The 18871-nt window shown below is 42.4% G+C and overlaps 1 protein-coding gene across 2 annotated transcripts in view; it reads right to left on the bottom strand.

The window, feature by feature from the left end:
- The window catches only part of NUP205 (nucleoporin 205), a 51869-nt gene extending 45744 nt beyond the window's left edge, over positions 1-6125 (bottom strand). For both annotated transcript variants that reach the window (XM_074166595.1, XM_074166603.1), the window contains exons 1-2: positions 6098-6125; positions 368-510 (exon numbers count right to left, since the gene is read on the bottom strand). In XM_074166595.1, the coding sequence (XP_074022696.1) occupies positions 368-510; positions 6098-6125 (171 nt within the window). The remainder of the gene's footprint in view (positions 1-367; positions 511-6097) is intronic.
- Between the last annotated feature and the right edge of the window lie 12746 nt (positions 6126-18871).

Raw genomic sequence — 18871 nt, 5'->3', positions numbered from 1 at the left:
CGTGGACCAAAAACAAACAAAATAGTTTTGTGCTTTATTTCAGACACACAAGAGTAGCGAAAAAAGCTAAGACTTGACTAATGGAACATCAGATACTTTTACTATTCCTTTCAAAATAGCATTCAAGTAATAAGGGAAAAAAAATATGTTGTAGATAAAATTATCCTGTACAAGACACAAATATGTATTATTCAAACTATTTGTATTACAGAAGAACAAGATTGCAATAACAAATTTGTGTTATGTACTGTGAAAACGTAAAACGAAAAGAATGGTCAGGGCCTAAATGGTATGTAATCCAACAATACAACACAGAGCAAATCATCAACCCTCCAATTCATTCCACAATAGAGCATTAGTCCAGTACCGGATTTCTGAAGAGAGAAATGAAGTCAGATTTGTGTTTCTTTAAAACCTGGTCAAGGCGATGAATAGCTTCAGGTTGCCTTTTCCAAATGGCATTCATTACAGTCTGCCATATGTCCTTATATGGACCCCACAAGCTGGCAGCTAAAAGAAGAAATAAAACAAAAAAAAAGTATTTGAAATGGAGAAAGAAACAAAGGAAGCAAAGTATACATATACTATTTTCAATAAGGATATTTTTGTAACTTACTGTTAATCTCAGCTTGACAGTATAGACGGTTATGCCCATCAAGCAAAGCATACTTCCCCTTCTTAAGGCACAAAAAAAAATAACAATGGTGTGATATAAAGCCTAATTTCATTTAAGGAGCTAGAGAAGCAGAAAAAGATCATGTATGCAGCCAAGTTCTGGGGCTGAAAGTCTTCTTATGAAGATATTTGATACAATCTCTATGTGTAGTCTTGCATCCTTATATGCCTACGAAATTTCACCCACTTTGAAAAGATTAAAGGATAACTAAGAACTGGACAGCAGACCTTGAATCTGGATGTAACTCAGTGTTGTGGTTTAACCCCACTCAGTAACTAAGCACCACATGGCCGCTCGCTCACTCCCCCAGGGTGGGATGGGAGAAAGTGTAAAAGTGAGAAAACTCGTGGGTTGACACAAAGGCAGTTTAACATGTAAAGCAAAAGCCACACACACAAGCAAAGCAAAACAAGGAATTCATTCACTGCTTCCCATCGGCAGGCAGGTGTTCAGCCATCTCCAGGAAAGCAGGGCTCCACCATGTGTAACGGTTACTTGTGAAGACAAAATGGCCTAACTCTGAACATCCCCCACTTCCTTCTTCTTCCTCCAGCTTTATATACGGAGCATGACATCATATGGCACGGAATAGCCCTTTGGTTGGTTTGGGTCAGCTCTCCTGGCTGTATCCCCTCCCAGTCTCTTGGGTGCCTCCCCACTTTCTTGTTGGCAGGCTGGTATGAGAAGCTGTAAAGTCCTTGATTACTTAGCAACAACTAAAATATTAGTATGTTATCAACATTATTCTCATCCTAAATCCAAAACATAATTTTCTTACTAGCTGCTGGTATAGCGTTAACTCCATCTCAGCTGAAACCAGAACGCTCAGCAAGGCAGGCTTCCCACTTTCCATTTTTGACAGAAAGCTCCAAAACAAAGGAATATCTAATATTAATATATGAGCGACTGAAAATGAGCAGCAATGCTATCACAATCTGGTGCATCATTGCATCAGACTGTGCAGAATAAAATATATTTGAAACCAAAACCATACGATTAACAGCAGTATTACAACAAAAATCATAAGCCTAAAAACACTTACTTCCACATTTACTCATTTTAATTTAAAAAACCCAACAAACAAGTACTACTGATCCCTAAGACATATTTGTTGCTAACATTCTACACAAGAGCTTAATAAAGAAATTAATTTCCTTCACTAGAAATAGACAGATCAATATAAATAATTACCTCAGTACATTTGGAAAAGACTAGATTATTTCTGGAAGCTAGCAAACAAATATATTATTATTAAAGATAAATCTGACCTTACTCTAGAAATGCAAATCTCTCCTCCTCCTCAATACTGGGGGGAAAAAAAAAAAGCATACTACATAATTCAAATGTGAATTCAGTAATACAGCTGAAATTATTTCTTCCTCACTAGAAGTTGTATCATTAAGGACCCAAAGTCTGTAGCCTGAAGATTGCACTAGAAGTTTCCTTATTTGCATCGGGTCTCATGAAAACAGTATGCCACACTAATCTTCAGACTTCTGCCAGAACCGTTGTCTAAACTGAAAACCTTACAGATGAAAAAATTGTTCTTACCAGCTAGTACTAATATCCTGTTAAAAAAAAAAAAAATTGAAATTTTAAGACCCACATTAAACAGAAGTATCAAAACGTTTCCCTTGTTAGAGATCATTTGTATTTGTGAAAGTTTCAGATTCCACACAACGCAAATCACTGCTAAACACTAGATAAATTTATTACTGATTGTATTCAGTATGCCTACAAGCTAGCACATAACAACCACTTCCTGATTGTAGGTAATGTGTTTCTGAGCATCTACTGAGAAGGTCCCTGACCCAAAGATATTACAAACTAGCAGTGGTTTTTGCACCCTACAATTTTGCTAGTGGAAAAGCTACTTTAAGAGGTTGCTGCCCTCCTTCATTCAGAGCCACCTGTTCCCAGACACACACCTGCTTAATTAAATGTCCCTGCAACTCTGATGGACTGCACTGTAAGTCACGTTAGTCAAATGATGCGAATTTAAAAAAGCAGCAACATTTTGCAGAGTTCTTCCAATCTTTTTTTTTTAAATCAGATTATTTCATTAACACGGGCTACAAAGTAGCCCTGCTAACCATTAAAACAACTGAAAGAGCAATGCCTGAAGCGCAGAGGGAAAAAACAAGCGGGTAGTAAGAGGCAGAAACCTCTGAAACTGGCTTTGTTTCTGGAGAAACGATAAAAATGGAACTTTGCCTTGCAGGCTAGCCTATACACAAAACCACTACCATTTCACCTAAAAATGGCTTAACTCCACCCCTCCTTAATGTACAAGTTAATATTGTGGTATAAAATCAAGTACAGGGGCAACATTTTATCTTCAAGTAGCTTGTTCTCCCAGCTCTCTCCCTCAAAGTAACACTGAATAGGTGCATCAAAGTCAAATATACCCGCACCTTGACTTGACCAGGCTGCTTACATTAAAACAGCAAGCAAAAGGTAGCTACTCTGATGTGAAGATGCCCCTCTCTTTCATACAGTCAAGACACGACCTCAAAGTAATGCAAAATGCTACATGGATGCCCTGAATAATAATGCAGCATAAGCCAATTCAAAGCTTAGCGAGTGAGCATGGAGACAAGAGCAGGTCACAGAGAGCTAGACCCCTGGTTTCAGTCAGTTTTACCACTACCTAAGATGTCTCGGAAGCAGCAATAAACTACCCAAAAACTCTGTCAGTTTTTTTTCTGTTGCAAAGGAAGAAGCCACATAAAACAAGGCTAGAACCAAAACAAACCCTCTCACCCCAAACTCAGCACTAACAAAAACTACACGTGCGATTTGCTGTGCCAGTAGAGCTGTATCTGAGGGAACAGCCTGTAAAAAGGACAAATCCCCTGTCCTTTTTAAACATCAGAGTGTTTTATTCACCCCATGTTACCCCTGCCTAGGCAGATGCACTAAAAATAGCTACTACTGGACAAATAATTTCACACTCCAGACTGTTAACTGGTTCTCCCACATAACTTCAGAGTTCAGAGATTTACTTCCACTCTAAATGGTCTTTTCACTCTTAGGAAATTACCAAGTCAAATAAACACCAGCAGCAATCCACAGCGCCTGCCAAAAGCTGTTCAACTATTTCCCTGACCCATTTCTTTGCTCTTGTCCCTAACAACACAATTACTTTACACCAGCCCAAATACATGTACTGTAAGGCATTATAACAAATTAAGGATCTAACTTTTCTAAGTGAAAACTAATCCAAAAAAATAATTTATTTTCAGCAGGATCTCATCTACAACCCACTTTGCTCTGTGATGGCACAAACTATGCTAGCACAAAGACAGAATATTGCAGAGAAAGGAATAAGCAACTGGGATGGAAAAAAGGTTGGACTTTAGCAACCATGCTGACTTTTTCCCCACTTATGCTGTTTCTATTATTATTAGTTTTAGAAAGGCTGAGCATCTCATCAGGGACAGTAAGGAAGGATGGGGGGGGGGTTGCTGTTTTTTGGCAACAATAGCAGCTGACACTTATACCTGAACTTTTTGCCAAGTTACAGACTTAACCACACTATGTCTGTCCCCACAAAGGGGGACATACTATAACCTAAGGTAAAATCTTCATTAATTCTAGTGCCACATCTGCTTTAATTTTTAACTCATCTTTTAGGTGCAAAACTCTTTTTTTTTTAAAGGCTATAGACTCTCTTGCCATGTTATTTATACAATAAAGCATAGCCTCATTTGAACTACTCCAATTTTCACTTTAACAAAGCCACATTTCAAATGAAGCGCCTTTGCTTTATTTTTTTCTATGAGGTGGCAGGGATGTAATTGATTCCATTAGATCAAAGTATATTCTCTCTAAAATTTACTCTTTGCTTGACACAGGAATGAAGCTTTTAATTTTATTAACTAGTCACTATGACATACACCACCTTAGTTACAGATCTTTTGGCCATGCCCATATTCCAGTCACAGCCACTTTTCACAGGGTCTCCATTCTCCCTGTATTAACCTAACGAAGCTTAACAAGCGCAAATGCAACATATTGCACCCAAGAAAGAATAACTCCATGCAACAGTGCAGGCTGAGGACCAAGCGGCTAGAAAGCAGCTTTACAGAAAAACACCTAAGTGTCCTGGCAGATGGGAAGCTGAACACTAGTCAGGAGCACATCCTCACAGCAAAGGAGGCCTCTATGCACCAGGCTGCATTAATAGAGTTGCAGTCAGCAGGTGTAGGGAAGTGATTATTTAGGCATCTCTGATGTCCTTCGTCAGAGGCATCTTAGGCATCTCTGGAGTCCTTCACTCCAGTACTGTGTCCAGTTTTGGACTCCCCAGAGTAAGACACTGAAATAAGGAGCTGGAGAACAGGACGAATGAGGAGAGGCTGGAAGAACAGACCTTGTTCAGTCTGAAGAAAAGAAGGCTAAAGAGGGATGGGAGCTTTGTTGTCTTCAACTACCAAATGGCACTATTCACAGAAAACAGAGACAGAGGTACCCCAGGAGAAGGTGAGCAGCAACTGACACAAGCTGCAATACCAAAACTTCCTATTAACCATGAGGAAAAAAAAAAAAAAAAGATTTAAAAAAAGAAAAAAATACTGTGAGGGGGTCACACATTGGAACAGAGGCCCAGAGAGGCCTCTGGGAGGATCTTCATCCTTACAAGTATTCAAAACTAGTTTATATAAGGCCCTGAGCCACCCAATTGAGCTGGCCTTGCTTTAAGTGGGAGGAAGTGAAGGAGTGTTGAACCAGATTACCTCTTAAGTTATTCATCTAGTCATTGCTTTTTGTATTAGATTTATTCTCCAGTTATACTGGGTAAGTGCTGCCTTAGTAACCCACAACAGCTCCTTGTGACAGGCTCTGAAAGGACCCTGGGGCTCCTAATCCTTAGCAACACTCAGTGTGAGAGAAACCAACTCAACGTTTCCAGACCTCTTCTCTAGAACAGAGCAAAATTCAGGACGTATTTGTTTGTTGCCTTTTATTGCGCACAGCATTAAGAGATGAGCACAATACAGAAGCGATGCTCCACCACATATACACCGAGCTACCACAGTCCTCTCGAACCAAGGTGGCCTTTACTGTCTCATTATCACCAGCTTCATGCACCCCTTGCCCGGATCGGCCAGGCACGGCGGCAGCTCTGACCCCAGACCTCCATCACCTTTGCGAGGCCTGAGCACCCCGGGCACCACCGCACGGTAGGAGGCCCACAGGGAGGCCGCTCTCTCCACCGCCTGCCAGCTCCACCGCCGCCCCGGCCGCACCGCCTCCTCGCGCCGGGCCTTCCCAGTGCCACCACCCCCCACTCCACGGGCTTTGAGGAGGGGAGCGGGACAGGCGCCCCCCAACCAGCTGGCGGGCAGCAGGAGAGAGGGCGAACAGCACCATCGCGAAGGAGGAGGAGCCGCGACCCCATGCTCAGGTTCCTCTTACCCGAATTTACCGCCAACGGCGCCGCCATCTTGGAGAAAGGGAGGCGCGATGGTGGCGCCGCCGCCCGAGGAAGGCCCGCCAGCATCCCGGGCTGCCCGCCGCGGCGCCACCCCAGGAACGGCACAGCGGCCCGCCGGAGGACGGGGAGGGGGACACACGGCTCCTTACCCCTTTCCCGGCTTAGGCCAGCCCAGCTGGCGAAAGTTAGCAAACGGCCGTTTCCGCGGCGGCGGCTCCCTCAGAGGGCAGAGGCCGGGGCAGGCCGGTGCGGGGGCCCTGCGACTCGGGCCGACGGGAGTTGTAGTCGCGGAGGGTCGCGGAGCCCCCGGCCAGGGCTGCGGCGGCGTGTTCGGCTTTTGCTGGTGTAAGTTGGAGGTTGATAATTCATCGTGTGGGTCGGCTTCGTGTTGGCGTTCAAACCTTTCCGAGGTGGCTGCGGGAAAAGGAAGGCAACGGGGCTCCGCGTTCCCCGGTCCGCTCCTGCGGTGTGAATAACGCGGCGCTCCTGTGCGCCTTCTCCTTCCCATACCCCGCTGAGGGCAGTCTGCCCTTCCCAGCCCTGCCCCGTTAATTTATTAGAACACTTTCAAATGCTTTTTTTCAGTGAAAAAAACATAAGAGTGCTGCTGGGTTTTTTGTTTGTTTGTTGGTTGTTTTTTTTTTTTCAAAACCAGAAGGGTTTCAGTTTCTATGGTTTCAGATTGAAGCCTTCAAAAAGATGAAATGAGTGATTTATAAATGTTTCAGCGATGGATAATCCCTATTTAAAATGCAGGTTAATTCAAACAGCACCATTCACTTAAACGCAGTAAACTAATTTTTTAGTTCAACTTTGTTAGCAGGTGCGTGGCATTTAAAACTCGTGTTTCTTGGGCTTCAGGTGAACTAGGGGTTACAATCTTGTACAGAACAAAAAAAGCAGCCCTGATAGGGGTTATCTTGTGAAGAAAGCTGCATTTAAACTCAAAGTACGTGCAAGAACAAAGTACCAGGAATAAAGAAAAGAAAGCAAAAAGGACATTTGTACATGTATGTACATGTATGGAGCTAAGGAACAAATACTAGTATCTTAGAAGTATCCCATACCTGAAGTAAATTTGCCACCCTCTGTCCCTGTAGTAATCACGTCTCCTCCAGGAATTCCTTCCTGTATTACCTTTAAGATAAAAGACTCTACCAAAAGTATGTATTCCTTTTTAGTATCAATAGTTTCCCCTCTTGAACTTTATTCAATATTTCACAGTTGCAAAACAACGTCCAATGAACTAGACCCATGGGAAATTGGCAAAATAACTGTCTTTGCTCCTCTAGATCTTCCCTATAACGGGCTGGCAGAGGGGGCAATAGAGAGAGATCTGTGGTCCCAGGGTGAGCGTGAATTGACAAGGCAGCTATAAGAAAAAGAGACAGAAACCAGAGAAACGGTTTCACGTGGGTTAGTCAAAAGAGAAAGAGGAGAAAAGGAAGTTTAAAAAGAGGGGAGGAAAAAGTCTGTCCTGTCAAGAATAGCTCCTCTCAGAGTTCAATGGATGAATCTGTTCTCATTAATTTGGCCTGATTTGCTCCTGAAGTCAAAGGGCTCATATTTTCTTGAGATTTCCCTTTTCCTGGTCTTAGCCATGAACCAGAACACATCTATTGCAATGAGAATGGTAGCCAGTGAATTATTTATTTTATTCTAGGAAAGGAAGAGTGCCAGACAAGAGGTGAAAGTAGAAAATAAGTGAAGTTATTCCGCAAGCAGCAGAGCTAAAGCAGCCTTAGTACCTGGGTATGGCATTTCTGTATCTTCTCCCATGTACCCATAACCATGAAGACATGGCTCTGCTCCTACGCTGCCCACGTGCCACCTGAAGACCCATGACTATGAAAGGCAGGTATATCATGAAAAATTTGGAGACGCATGTGCTGATCACCTGGCCATGGCAAACGTAATGGATAGCTAGAGGTTTTGCTTCAGCCTTTCCAACTACAGAGATCCTAATTTTGATCTTTTTCCTTTACACATTCCATGATTTTCACAAAGTTAGTGAGGACATAAATGTTTGAGCCCTTTAGCCCTTGATCAGATTAGGTTGGAATTCTTTCAGGAATTGCAACAGGTTCAAAAATTACTGAAAATGTTTGGCAGACAGAGTGTGATTTCCTAAGCCTTGTTTCTTTAAGAAACAAGACTTTAAAAAAAAAAAAATAAATAAATAAATTAATCCATTTTTTAAAAAAGCCTTTCCCAAGCATTAAGAGCTGTCATATTTCTTTTGGCATTCAGATGCAGCCAGATTGCACACACTTTCTTTAATCTCTGTTGGAGGAAAAAATCCATTCTAACCACTGCAGATTTAATACTTTAAATTTCCAGATAATTCTTTCCTCTCCTTGCCAATTGGCCAATGGTCACATAGCAACATGAAGGAAAAAAAACACCCTGAAAAGAGTGGATGGCATGGGGTAGGTCATTGGGCAGCTGAACTTCAGAAGAAAAATACCACATTTAGCTCCAGCTGCACAGCATTTATGATACTCTTTCTCTGTCAGCAATGTGATACTTTAATGCAAAACAGTTGTGACAGTACAGCTCCTAGTATGGATGAAGTAAGGAAGGTATCTAGATACACCATACCATACATTCTGCACATATTTATATTGGCATAACTGCATCCATCCATGCTTTGATGAGTAAGCAAGTCCATGAATAGTAATTCTTTGCTTATTCTCGCTTTATTTTCTGTCCTTTAATTTAGAATCTTATTGTTTACCCAGGATCACTGGCTGGTTTGGTAGACTACTTTTGCCAAGTCACTATAGGGAAAGAATACCTCATTTCTCTTCCTAACAATAGCTCTCAGCAAGTTCTCCAACACAGCTGGGTTCAGTAAGGGACACTGGCTTCTTTCATCCTTAATTACTAGACAGAAATCTGTGAAGTATCAAAAGTAGGCTGACACTAAATACCTGGGATGGATATTAATTCCTCTGGATTCCAGGGAAAGGAGGTCCCAGATCACCTGTAGGGTAGCGAATTCTCCTTGTGCGGTGAGAGACCTTCGTGTAAGAGATGCTATTTTCTGTAGGCGGAAGTAACCACTAGTAATAATTAAAATGTGCTGCACAGTGGGAACCTGCTCTTTGACTGGAACTTCTAGGTGGTTTGTGATGTACTACAGGTGTAACATTCTTAATTTTAGTAATATTAAATTCAGTCACTGTGGTTCATAGCCAAATCACACATCAAGATATGAAGATGATGATGATTTAATTTATTTTCTTTACCCTTTATTATGATCAGGAAGAATGAATATTAGCAATAAAAAAGTATTATTCAAATGCCCAAGAGGCCATGCTTAAGCTTCTACCTTTAATCTTGAGTGTCATTGTGATCACATCCTGCATGATGGAATAAAATGAAAATTAAAAGGCTTTTCTGTACTGCATCTGAAAAAGATACCTTGTAGAAGTGCATCTACGTAAACAGACCAGTCTTTACATTGTGAAATATGCCTCTTTACCCAAAATGTCAAAAGCATTTTTGGCTACTGATTAGACTGTAAAACTTCCTTGAGCTCCTATTTTGACTGACACTAACTCTGTCTGTGCGTCTCAGCTTACTGGTCTGTAAAAATGGGTATAACATTTCACAGCAGGCCTGGAATGCCGATTGACTGGATCTTTAGTCTGGCCCCATCTGAACAGAGAAAAAGAATGTCTTTTTGGGTTACGTTAAGTTGGCTGAGTAGAAGCCTCTGAATTCTCTTCCTATGCTGGCTATTTTTCCTGAAAACTTCTTAGCTGGCTATAATCCTGACATTGTTGCAAAAAATGTGTTTTATACATCAAGGTAGTTAGCTCAGTGTCATATCTTAGAGGAAAGTCTAAGACCTTTTCCTGCAGTGATTCTCAACAAAATAACTTCGTAATTTCCCTGTCTTCCATCCTTGATATTTCTACTGTCACCATGGTATCTAAGCTCATCAGAGAAACTGCGTGAGATTGTTACTAGCTTGGGTAAGTGGTTTATCTAGTCCAAGGCAACAAAGAGCTAAATGTTCTCAAAGTTATATGAATACTTTCCTCGGGGTCTGGGAGCAGGGAACAATGGTGAGCGCTGCCCTTCCTGTGTAGGTGAGGACAATTATTGACTGTAGGCATCTGACCAGAAATGAATGCCTTGATAAACAGTATCAGTAATTTTCCCGACAAACAATTGGGTCTTTATGATCCCTCTTCAGGCTTCAGAGGTAAAATGAAAATACTGTTCTGGGCAATGTGAAGTATTGTGAGTTAATTTTTTCCTAATTCCTGCTTTGGGGCCCTTAGAGCTATCTGTCTGTTATTCTTTCTTCTCTATCCCAGAATGACGAATAGCTTTTCTTTTTTGTAATAATTTCTCCATTCAGCTTCTGAAGGGAATGAGGCAGTTACTAGCCCAAGAGACAATCTGATTATTGTAATGATGTAGCTGCTAGTAATTGACAACAAGAGATGAAGAAACATACAACAGGAGAAACGGTGGAATGACAAAGTACGAGCAAAGTAGAGATATTTGATATAGTAAGTAGAAGTGTTGGCACATCAACTGCCTTATTGATATTCATTTTGTTCAGTGATTTCCATATCAGATTTACAGATGGTTGATGTTTTTGCTACTTGCCAGTCCCACAAATTCAGGCTTTGTCCTGAAATTCATGCTGAGCTCTTCCTGAAGCATGTTGTATATATTCTGAAGGCTGAATTACACACTTAGTGCATCCTTTTAGGTTGCTGTCAGAGAATGGATGTGTTGGAATAAGTGTAAAGCTACAGAAATGTAATGAGGTCACTTGGGCATCACTGAAGGTGTGTAAAGTTGCACAAAAATGTCTGTGCTAATCATGTCAAGGACCAGCTGGAATGTATGGAGCTTCACCTGGGGATGGGTGAAGACAAGACAGAGAGCTTATGGGTCAGGATTAAAGGGAGCACGGGGGCAGGTGATGTTACAGTAGGAGTCTGCTACAGGCCACCAGATCAAAGTGACAGCGAGGATGTGGCCCTCTACAAACAGATAGGGGCAGCATCGCGCTCACACGCTCTGGTCCTCATGGGGGACTTCAACCACCCCGACATCTGTTGGAAGGACAACACAGCAGAGCACAGGAAATCCAGGAAGTTCTTAGAATGTGTCGACGACAACTTTCTTCTGCAAATAATAGAGGAACCAACGAGGAAAGGAGCAGTGCTGGACCTTGTCCTCACCAACAAGGAGGGGCTGGTCGGGAATGTCAAGTTCAAGGGTAGCCTCGGCTGCAGTGACCATGAGATGATAGAATTCAAGATTCATAAGGCAGCAAGGAGGGTGCGCAGCAAGCTGGCTACCCTGGACTTCAAAAGAGCAGACTTTGATCTCCTGAGAGATCTGATTGGTAAGGTAGCGTGGGAAAAAGAACTGGAAGGGAGAGGGGCCCAAAAAAGCTGGGTGGTATTTAAGGATTGCCTCCTCCAAGCTCAGGAGAGGTGCATCCCAAAAAAGAAGAAATCGGGCAAAATAGCCAGTAGGCCGGCGTGGATGAACAAGGAACTGCTGGACAAACTCAGGACCAAAAAGGAGGCCTATAGAGGGTGGAAGCAGGGAAAGGTAGACTGGGAAGAATACAGAGAAGCTGTCCGAGTCACCAGAAACCTGATCAGGCAAGCAAAAGCCCAGGCAGAACTAAATCTAGCCAGGGATGTGAAAAATAACAAGAAGAACTTCTATAGATATATCAGGGATAAAAATAAGACGAGGGAAGCTGTGGGTCCCCTCCGGAAGGAAACGGGAGACCTGGTCACCCAGGATGTGGATAAGGCTGAGCTACTGAATGACTTCTTTGCCTCAGTCTTCACTGGCAAGGGCCCTAACCACACTGCCCAAGTCACGGAGGGCAAGAACAGGGGCTCTGGGAATGAAGAAGCACCCACAGTACAAGAAGACGAGGTTCGAGACCTCTTAAAGAACCTGAAGGTGCATAAGTCCATGGGACCTGATGAAATCCATCCACGGGTCCTGAGAGAACTGGCGGACGAAGTTGCTAAGCCCCTCTCCATCATATTTGAGAAATCGTGGCAGTCTGGTGAAGTTCCCACTGACTGGAAAAAAGGGAACATAACTCCAATATTCAAAAAAGGAAACAAAGAAGACCCGGGAAACTACAGGCCGGTCAGTCTCACCTCTGTGCCTGGCAAGATCATGGAGCAGATCCTCCTGAAATCCTTGCTAAGGCACATGGAGAATAAAGAAGTGATTGGAAACAGCCAACATGGCTTCACCAAGGGCAAATCGTGCCTGACAAATTTGGTGGCCTTTTACAATACTGCCACAGACTTGGTAGACAAGGGCAGAGCGACTGACGTCATTTACCTGGACTTATGCAAAGCATTTGACACTGTCCCGCACGACATCCTGGTCTCAAAATTGGAAACTCATGGATTCGATGGATGGACCACTCGGTGGATAGGGAACTGGCTGGATGGCCGCATCCAAAGGGTTACAATCAATGGCTCAATGTCCAGGTGGCGGCCAGTAACGAGTGGTGTTCCGCAGGGGTCGGTACTGGGACCAGTACTGTTTAACATCTTTGTCGGTGACATGGACAGTGGGATAGAGTGCACCCTCAGCAAGTTTGCTGATGACACCAAGCTCGGTGGCGCAGTTGACACGCTGGAGGGAAGGGATGCCATCCAGAGGGACCTAGACAGGCTGGAGAGGTGGGCTCGTGCAAATTGCATGAAGTTCAACCAAGCCAAGTGCAGGGTCCTGCACCTGGGACGTGGCAACCCCAGGCACAAATACAAGTTGGGTGGAGAATGGCTGGAGAGCAGCCCCGAGGAGAAGGACTTGGGAGTGCTTATGGATGAGAAGCTCAACATGAGCAGGCAGTGTGCACTGGCAGCCCAGAGAGCCAACCGTGTCCTGGGCTGCATCAGGAGAAGTGTGGCCAGCAGGTCTCGCGAGGTGATTCTGCCCCTCTACTCTGCGCTCATGAGACCCCTCCTGGAGTACTGTGTCCAGCTTTGGAGTCCTCAACACAGAAAGGACATGGACCTGTTGGAACGGGTCCAGCGGAGGGCCACGAGGATGATCAGAGGGATGGAGCACCTCTCCTATGAAGACAGACTGAGAGAGCTGGGGTTGTTCAGCCTGGAGAAGAGAAGGCTCCGGGGAGACCTTATAACAGCCTATCAATACCTGAAGGGAGCCTACAGAAGAGCTGAAGAGGGACTCTTTGTCAGGAAGAGTGGTGACAGGACAAGGGGCAATGGTTTTAAATTGGAAGAGAAGAGATTTAGATTAGATATAAGGAAGAAATTCTTTACAGTGAGGGTGGTGAGGCACTGGAACAGGTTGCCCAGGGAAGTTGTGGATGCCCCATCCCTGGAAGTGTTCAAGGCCAGGCTGGATGGGGCTTTAAGCAACCTGCTCTAGTGAGAGGTGTCCCTGCCCATGGCAGGGGGGTTGGAACTAGATGATCTTTAAGGTCCTTTCCAACTCTAGCCATTCTATGATTCTATGATTCTATGATTCTATGTAAAGCACACGGTTTCTGTAAGTGGATATGATACACGAGATGGGAAAGGAAGCATCTTGACGGTCAGTCTGAGCTAAACTGAGAAATAATTACTTTATAATTACAAACTGAGTGAATTTGATATGGGAACCAGTGAGACTCAGGAAAATGGCATCTCACAATGACATCTCTAGTGCAACTGTTTCACAAGTTATACTACCGTTCTGTTAATTATCTTCTTTGGAGTTCTCTGGGTACAAGAAGAAGCTCCTGTACACCAAAGATGTGTGCAGAATTTAGCTTGTGCACTTCTGACAGTCAGTTGCTGCAATACTTTCCTTGGCCTGATGCTCTGAGATACCTTGCTTGAAGGAAAGCCCTGTTTGAATAGGTACCATAAGAAAGAATTTGCTTTCTGCTCTATTCCATTTTTGTTTTGTTGAAGTTTCCTGAGGATCAGGGAGAATTATCCTCAGGAGCAAGAATCTGAAGGATGTGGACTGAACAAATCCAATTTCTGGAATAGGCAACTGTATTGATTGGCTCTGGTGTCAAAATATTTTACTGGAAGTCATGTCTATTAAAGTCTCCTCCTGCCTTATTTGGTCATAACTGTGCTGCAGAAGGATAATGAGAAGGAATAGTAGCTGTTCGCAATTAATGGTGCAATTATTGAGACCACATGTTCAATAATTCCTACCAAGGTGACACCTTAGACATTGGAGCACTAAACTATATTATGTGCTTGAGTGATCAAGGCTGGAGTTTATGGCTTATGCTCATTCAGTTGCTTGAGTGCTTAAGAGTAGAATAGTGGAAAACCTTTATCTTATGTTCAGGTTTCTGAGCTGCTTGGCACATGTGACTCTCAGACCTTTCTTCTAAATGGTGTCAGGTGGTCAAAATTTATTTCCCTCATCATTCAAGAATATTCCTATTCTAAATCAGACAAAGCTAAATCTCTGTCTTTGAAATGTAGTGCTGAAAAACACCTGGTCAGCTAATGTGAACTCTCAGATAAAATGAGACCTAACCAATGGAGGAGGCAAAATTCTCAGAGTTAATTGTGTGTGTCTGTAATGTCCAGCATGGAGGAATGGTAATCCTTTAGGTCCTTCCGCAAGCCAAAACTACTACTACTACTGTAAATTAACTTTAGTGGAATTACAATGAAGCATACTTAGGAGAATAGTTCACTCCAAAGTTAATAACCTATTGAAAGCGTGCATACAAGAAATACTAATTTGAAGAACAGAAAGTCAAAGGTCAAGACCTACATTCATCATTATGGTTGGTATCTGCATAAAGGGTCATACCAGTTCTCTTTAAGTAGACAGCAGTGAATTATGATTATGATCTCAGGATAGCTTTATTTCTTGTGCTATCTCTTTACAAACGACAATGTTTGCTTGGAAATAACACTCAGAATGTGTCACTCGGCTGCATTCCTAGGCATCTGCCTATTAACAATATAATTTTGTTTTTCTTATGCATCACTCTCAGTCTTATTTAATGCACAGCCTGTCTGCAGAAACAAGAAGTTGCGGTGAGGTCCAGCCCAGGAGAAGCTTGAGGTACTGACTCATTCTGAGACACTGAGGGAAAGGTTTGCTTGCAGGTGTATTTAGACTATAACTACACAAGGACACTAAGCTATGAGAAACCCCTAAAAGTGAGGTGGCCTTATTTTTAATGAAGATTTGATTGTGCCTTTTTGGTGGCTTAGTTTGACATTGTCTTATACTGGCAGATGGTAAATGTGTTTCAAAGTGTGATTTCTCAGAACTTATCAGAAATTCTTGTGTCAATTTTGGGGTGAAATTCAAACAGCGTTATAGGAAAGATTAATGCCTACCTTTTACTGGAGGAGTTCAGATCCTTGTTCAGGTTGTGAGAGGCTTGCTAAGTTCTGCCCCCCATCCCCCCTCCCAGCTTAACACACGTCTCCATAAAGGTTGGAGGGGACTTTGGCATTGTATGCTCCGAATCTCTCATAAGTGCCACTTCATTTTGCAAAAATAATTAAACTTTCACCAGATATGGAACTGGAATCTGACAGGGAATGGGGCAGAGATAATCCCACCATTCAAAAGACTAATCTGACCACCAGGTAAAGAATATTTCTCCTGCAATTTGTCTCAGTGATAAAGTCTTTCAGACAAAAGCAGCAGCATCAACCAGAAGAATTGAGGGAAGCACAACCCAAGGCCCTCAACTGCCTAAAGCTCTTGCTCAAGTAACGTGAGACTCAAATACTAATTCACTTTCTGCCTAAATCACAAAGAAATGTAACTTAAGTATCTACTACTTTGGAGAGTTCTTGAAAGCCTGAGCCATATGTGAAAGGGGACACCACTTCCACCAGCTCTGTCAACCTGACTGGCTATAACCTTTTCTTCTTCACGGGTATTCCACACCAAGGCAATCTCTAAGGGTGGATTTTTTTCCTGATGTCAGCAAGAACACGTTTATATTTTTATTGATAAGAGCCATTCTTTTAATACTTTCTGGTTTGTTTGTGTACTCAGATAAATCGGTGAGTCATATAGCCCCAGTGCTCTCAATAAACTGATTTCTTGTCTGAAAATTCTTTGTCTTTTCCCTCTGTTCCTGGCTCCACAAAATAATGATCCAACTCTAAATCTTACCTCACACTGACTTCCAGTGCGTAACACACTGACTTCCAGTGCATAACACCAGAAAAAGGACTTTTTGAGGAGTTAGTCTCCTGCTAGAGCTAACAGCCTTCCAGAGGAGGCTGAACAGGACTCCCTGTTCAGAAAGAACTTAGCTCCTCTTTAAATACTATGTGAATGCACGCTTAGAAAAAGTTAAGGGGAGAGTAGTAATTGTTGGTATTTAAAATTAAGGGAAAAAAAAATAAGGGGACAGTAAGTACACACACAGAGCTAGTATCACGCAGGGCAGTGTATTTTCTTACTCACATGGTGCTTCTCTGCCCACAGCCTTCTCTCATCCAAATCATGGCTGGAGTCAGGCAAGAAGTCAGCCACTTCTTACTTCATAGTAAGAAGTTCTTCAATGGAAGCCTGGCTGCCATTGCTAGAGCAAATTGACACAAGGACTGCTGTGGTAGGACAGGAGTAATCACCTTTGTTGTAACCTTTTGTCACATGCTGTGACATGAAGAAACTGCCCAAGCTTAGCCTTTTCCCAGTGGGGCACACCTCGCAGGTAATAATTGTGCTGTCAATCTGCTCCACAGCAGTTGTCAACCCTCTGTAGACTGAGCTGCCAGGACTTACTTTTAGAGCTTTTATTTAAAACAACTGCTTGAATTTCACAGGTGCAAAAGCTTAAGCACTGGAGTACTTCCTAAAAAGAGAGCTTAGAGCCACCATCCTTTTGAACTTTTGTGTGCTGAATTTTTTTGAGACTTCTTTCATGAACTGGTTGCTTCATGACGTGCAGAGCTGTTATATTTGAATGTAAGGAGGACATAACATGCTACTAAACTTCAAAGGACCATAAAAGATGCAGATGAGCCATGAAAACCTAAGGTGGCTCTATTTATCCTCTTAATTCCTCAGTTATCTGACATGAAAGGTACCAATTAAAATCGAATGCTGTATCATAGCTAAGTTTTCTTAAGGAAGTGCACTGCTCAGTATATTAGCTAAGCGCCTTTTACAGGTTTGATTGTTCAGTCACATCAACAATTAGAAAGCAATGCCTAATAAAACTCAATTAGGCCATCACGTTCTGCTTTGTATAGCAGTGCAACAGAACCATTGTTATTCTTCCATTTTACTTCATGTTTTGAGACCTGCACTCTATGTTTCTGCTATTATCCTTTTAATGAAAATAGTTATACCTCAATAATTAGATACTGTACCTGTTTAACTATTTTTAAATAAAACCCACAGGGGTATTTTCAGTTACATTAATAAATTGAGATAAGCTTGGATTTTAACTATATCTTGAAGATGAGAAAATAACTCCCATGTATTTACTAAGATCTCAGCCGAGACAACTTACTGTTTACCTGTCCTGAGATGAGAAGTATGACTTCACTCTGGTGAGAAAAGGTCTGAGAGCGCTCCCTCTGATTTCTGTGCCTTTGAAGTAGGCCTGCAATGAGTCAAGGTATATACTGCTCAGAAGAATGAGGAAAGGTATATATTACTCAGAAGGAAGAAAGTCCAGTGTCTAAATTCGTATCTGCAAAGAGGAGTGAATAAGCAAGCAACCAGCAACTAACTCGCTTCCCTCTTGTCCCTGAGACTTTAGTCTTTTCACCCAAGTGGGAAGTAGCTGGCTGCCCACCTAATCGTAACACTCTTACTCTGCTGCTTCTGGGCTGCAGAGTGAAGAACATGATGGCTCACCAGGTCGGTTAAATGAATGGGTTGCCTCTGAAGGACAATGAAGCTGTCCGTATGCTTATGGTGGAACCTACTTTTAGGTATCACCCTGTGCATCTTACTCCTTGGTATGTTTCCTACTCTCTTATCTCAGGAGATTCTTCATTCTTCTTGAAAGTTCACTACTATTCTGCTTAGCCATAGCTTTACCCTGAAGTCTTTTCAAAATTTATTCCAACATAATATGCCCAAGAGATGAAACATGGAAGATTCTGGATACATCTGGTGGGTGCCCACATTTTTTTTTTTTTTTTATCATAATGCTGTACCCAGTGTTTCCCACAGTGCAGGTCTAATATTCAACATGGAAATTCTGTGTGGGAAACTTGCAGAATGGAACTGTATTTCAGAAAAGATGAGTTTTCATTGACCTCAGGAAAAGTTGCAAATGCACACCTGTTTTGGAAATCAGGCTACTTGCATGGGATCTTGTGGAAATACAAATGCATAAAAACTTTTGAAAGTTGTAGCTTTTAGAGATTACACTGGTTTGTTTCCTATTTGGGAGACATAATGCTAAGCATGGACTAAAACCACACAAAACCCTCAGCATATCCTTCCTTCCACCCATGTCAATCCAACAACTGCGCAGTACATTTTAAGGCCCAGCATATAGTGAGTTTGCATAAAACAAATTATAAGCACTTGAGGCAAGTGTGACACAATACGTTATCAGTGGAAGTGCTGGTGGCACATCTGTTCTGAAGTTTTCCATGCAAAAATTCATTTTTGTTTCCCAGGTATGATACCAATACAAAGAGATTAAGGAGAAGAAAACAAAATGAAAGCACATTAAAGTAAAAATCAGCACATGATTTACGTGGTTTAGTAAAATATGGCTCTTATTAGAGGCCGACTGGCTAAAGTTT

The sequence above is a fragment of the Numenius arquata genome, chromosome 2, assembly GCF_964106895.1.
Source record: "Numenius arquata chromosome 2, bNumArq3.hap1.1, whole genome shotgun sequence".
Lineage (NCBI taxonomy): Eukaryota > Metazoa > Chordata > Aves > Charadriiformes > Scolopacidae > Numenius > Numenius arquata.
The sequence above is the reverse complement of the archived record's forward strand: the minus strand, read 5'-3'. Positions and strand labels throughout refer to the sequence as shown.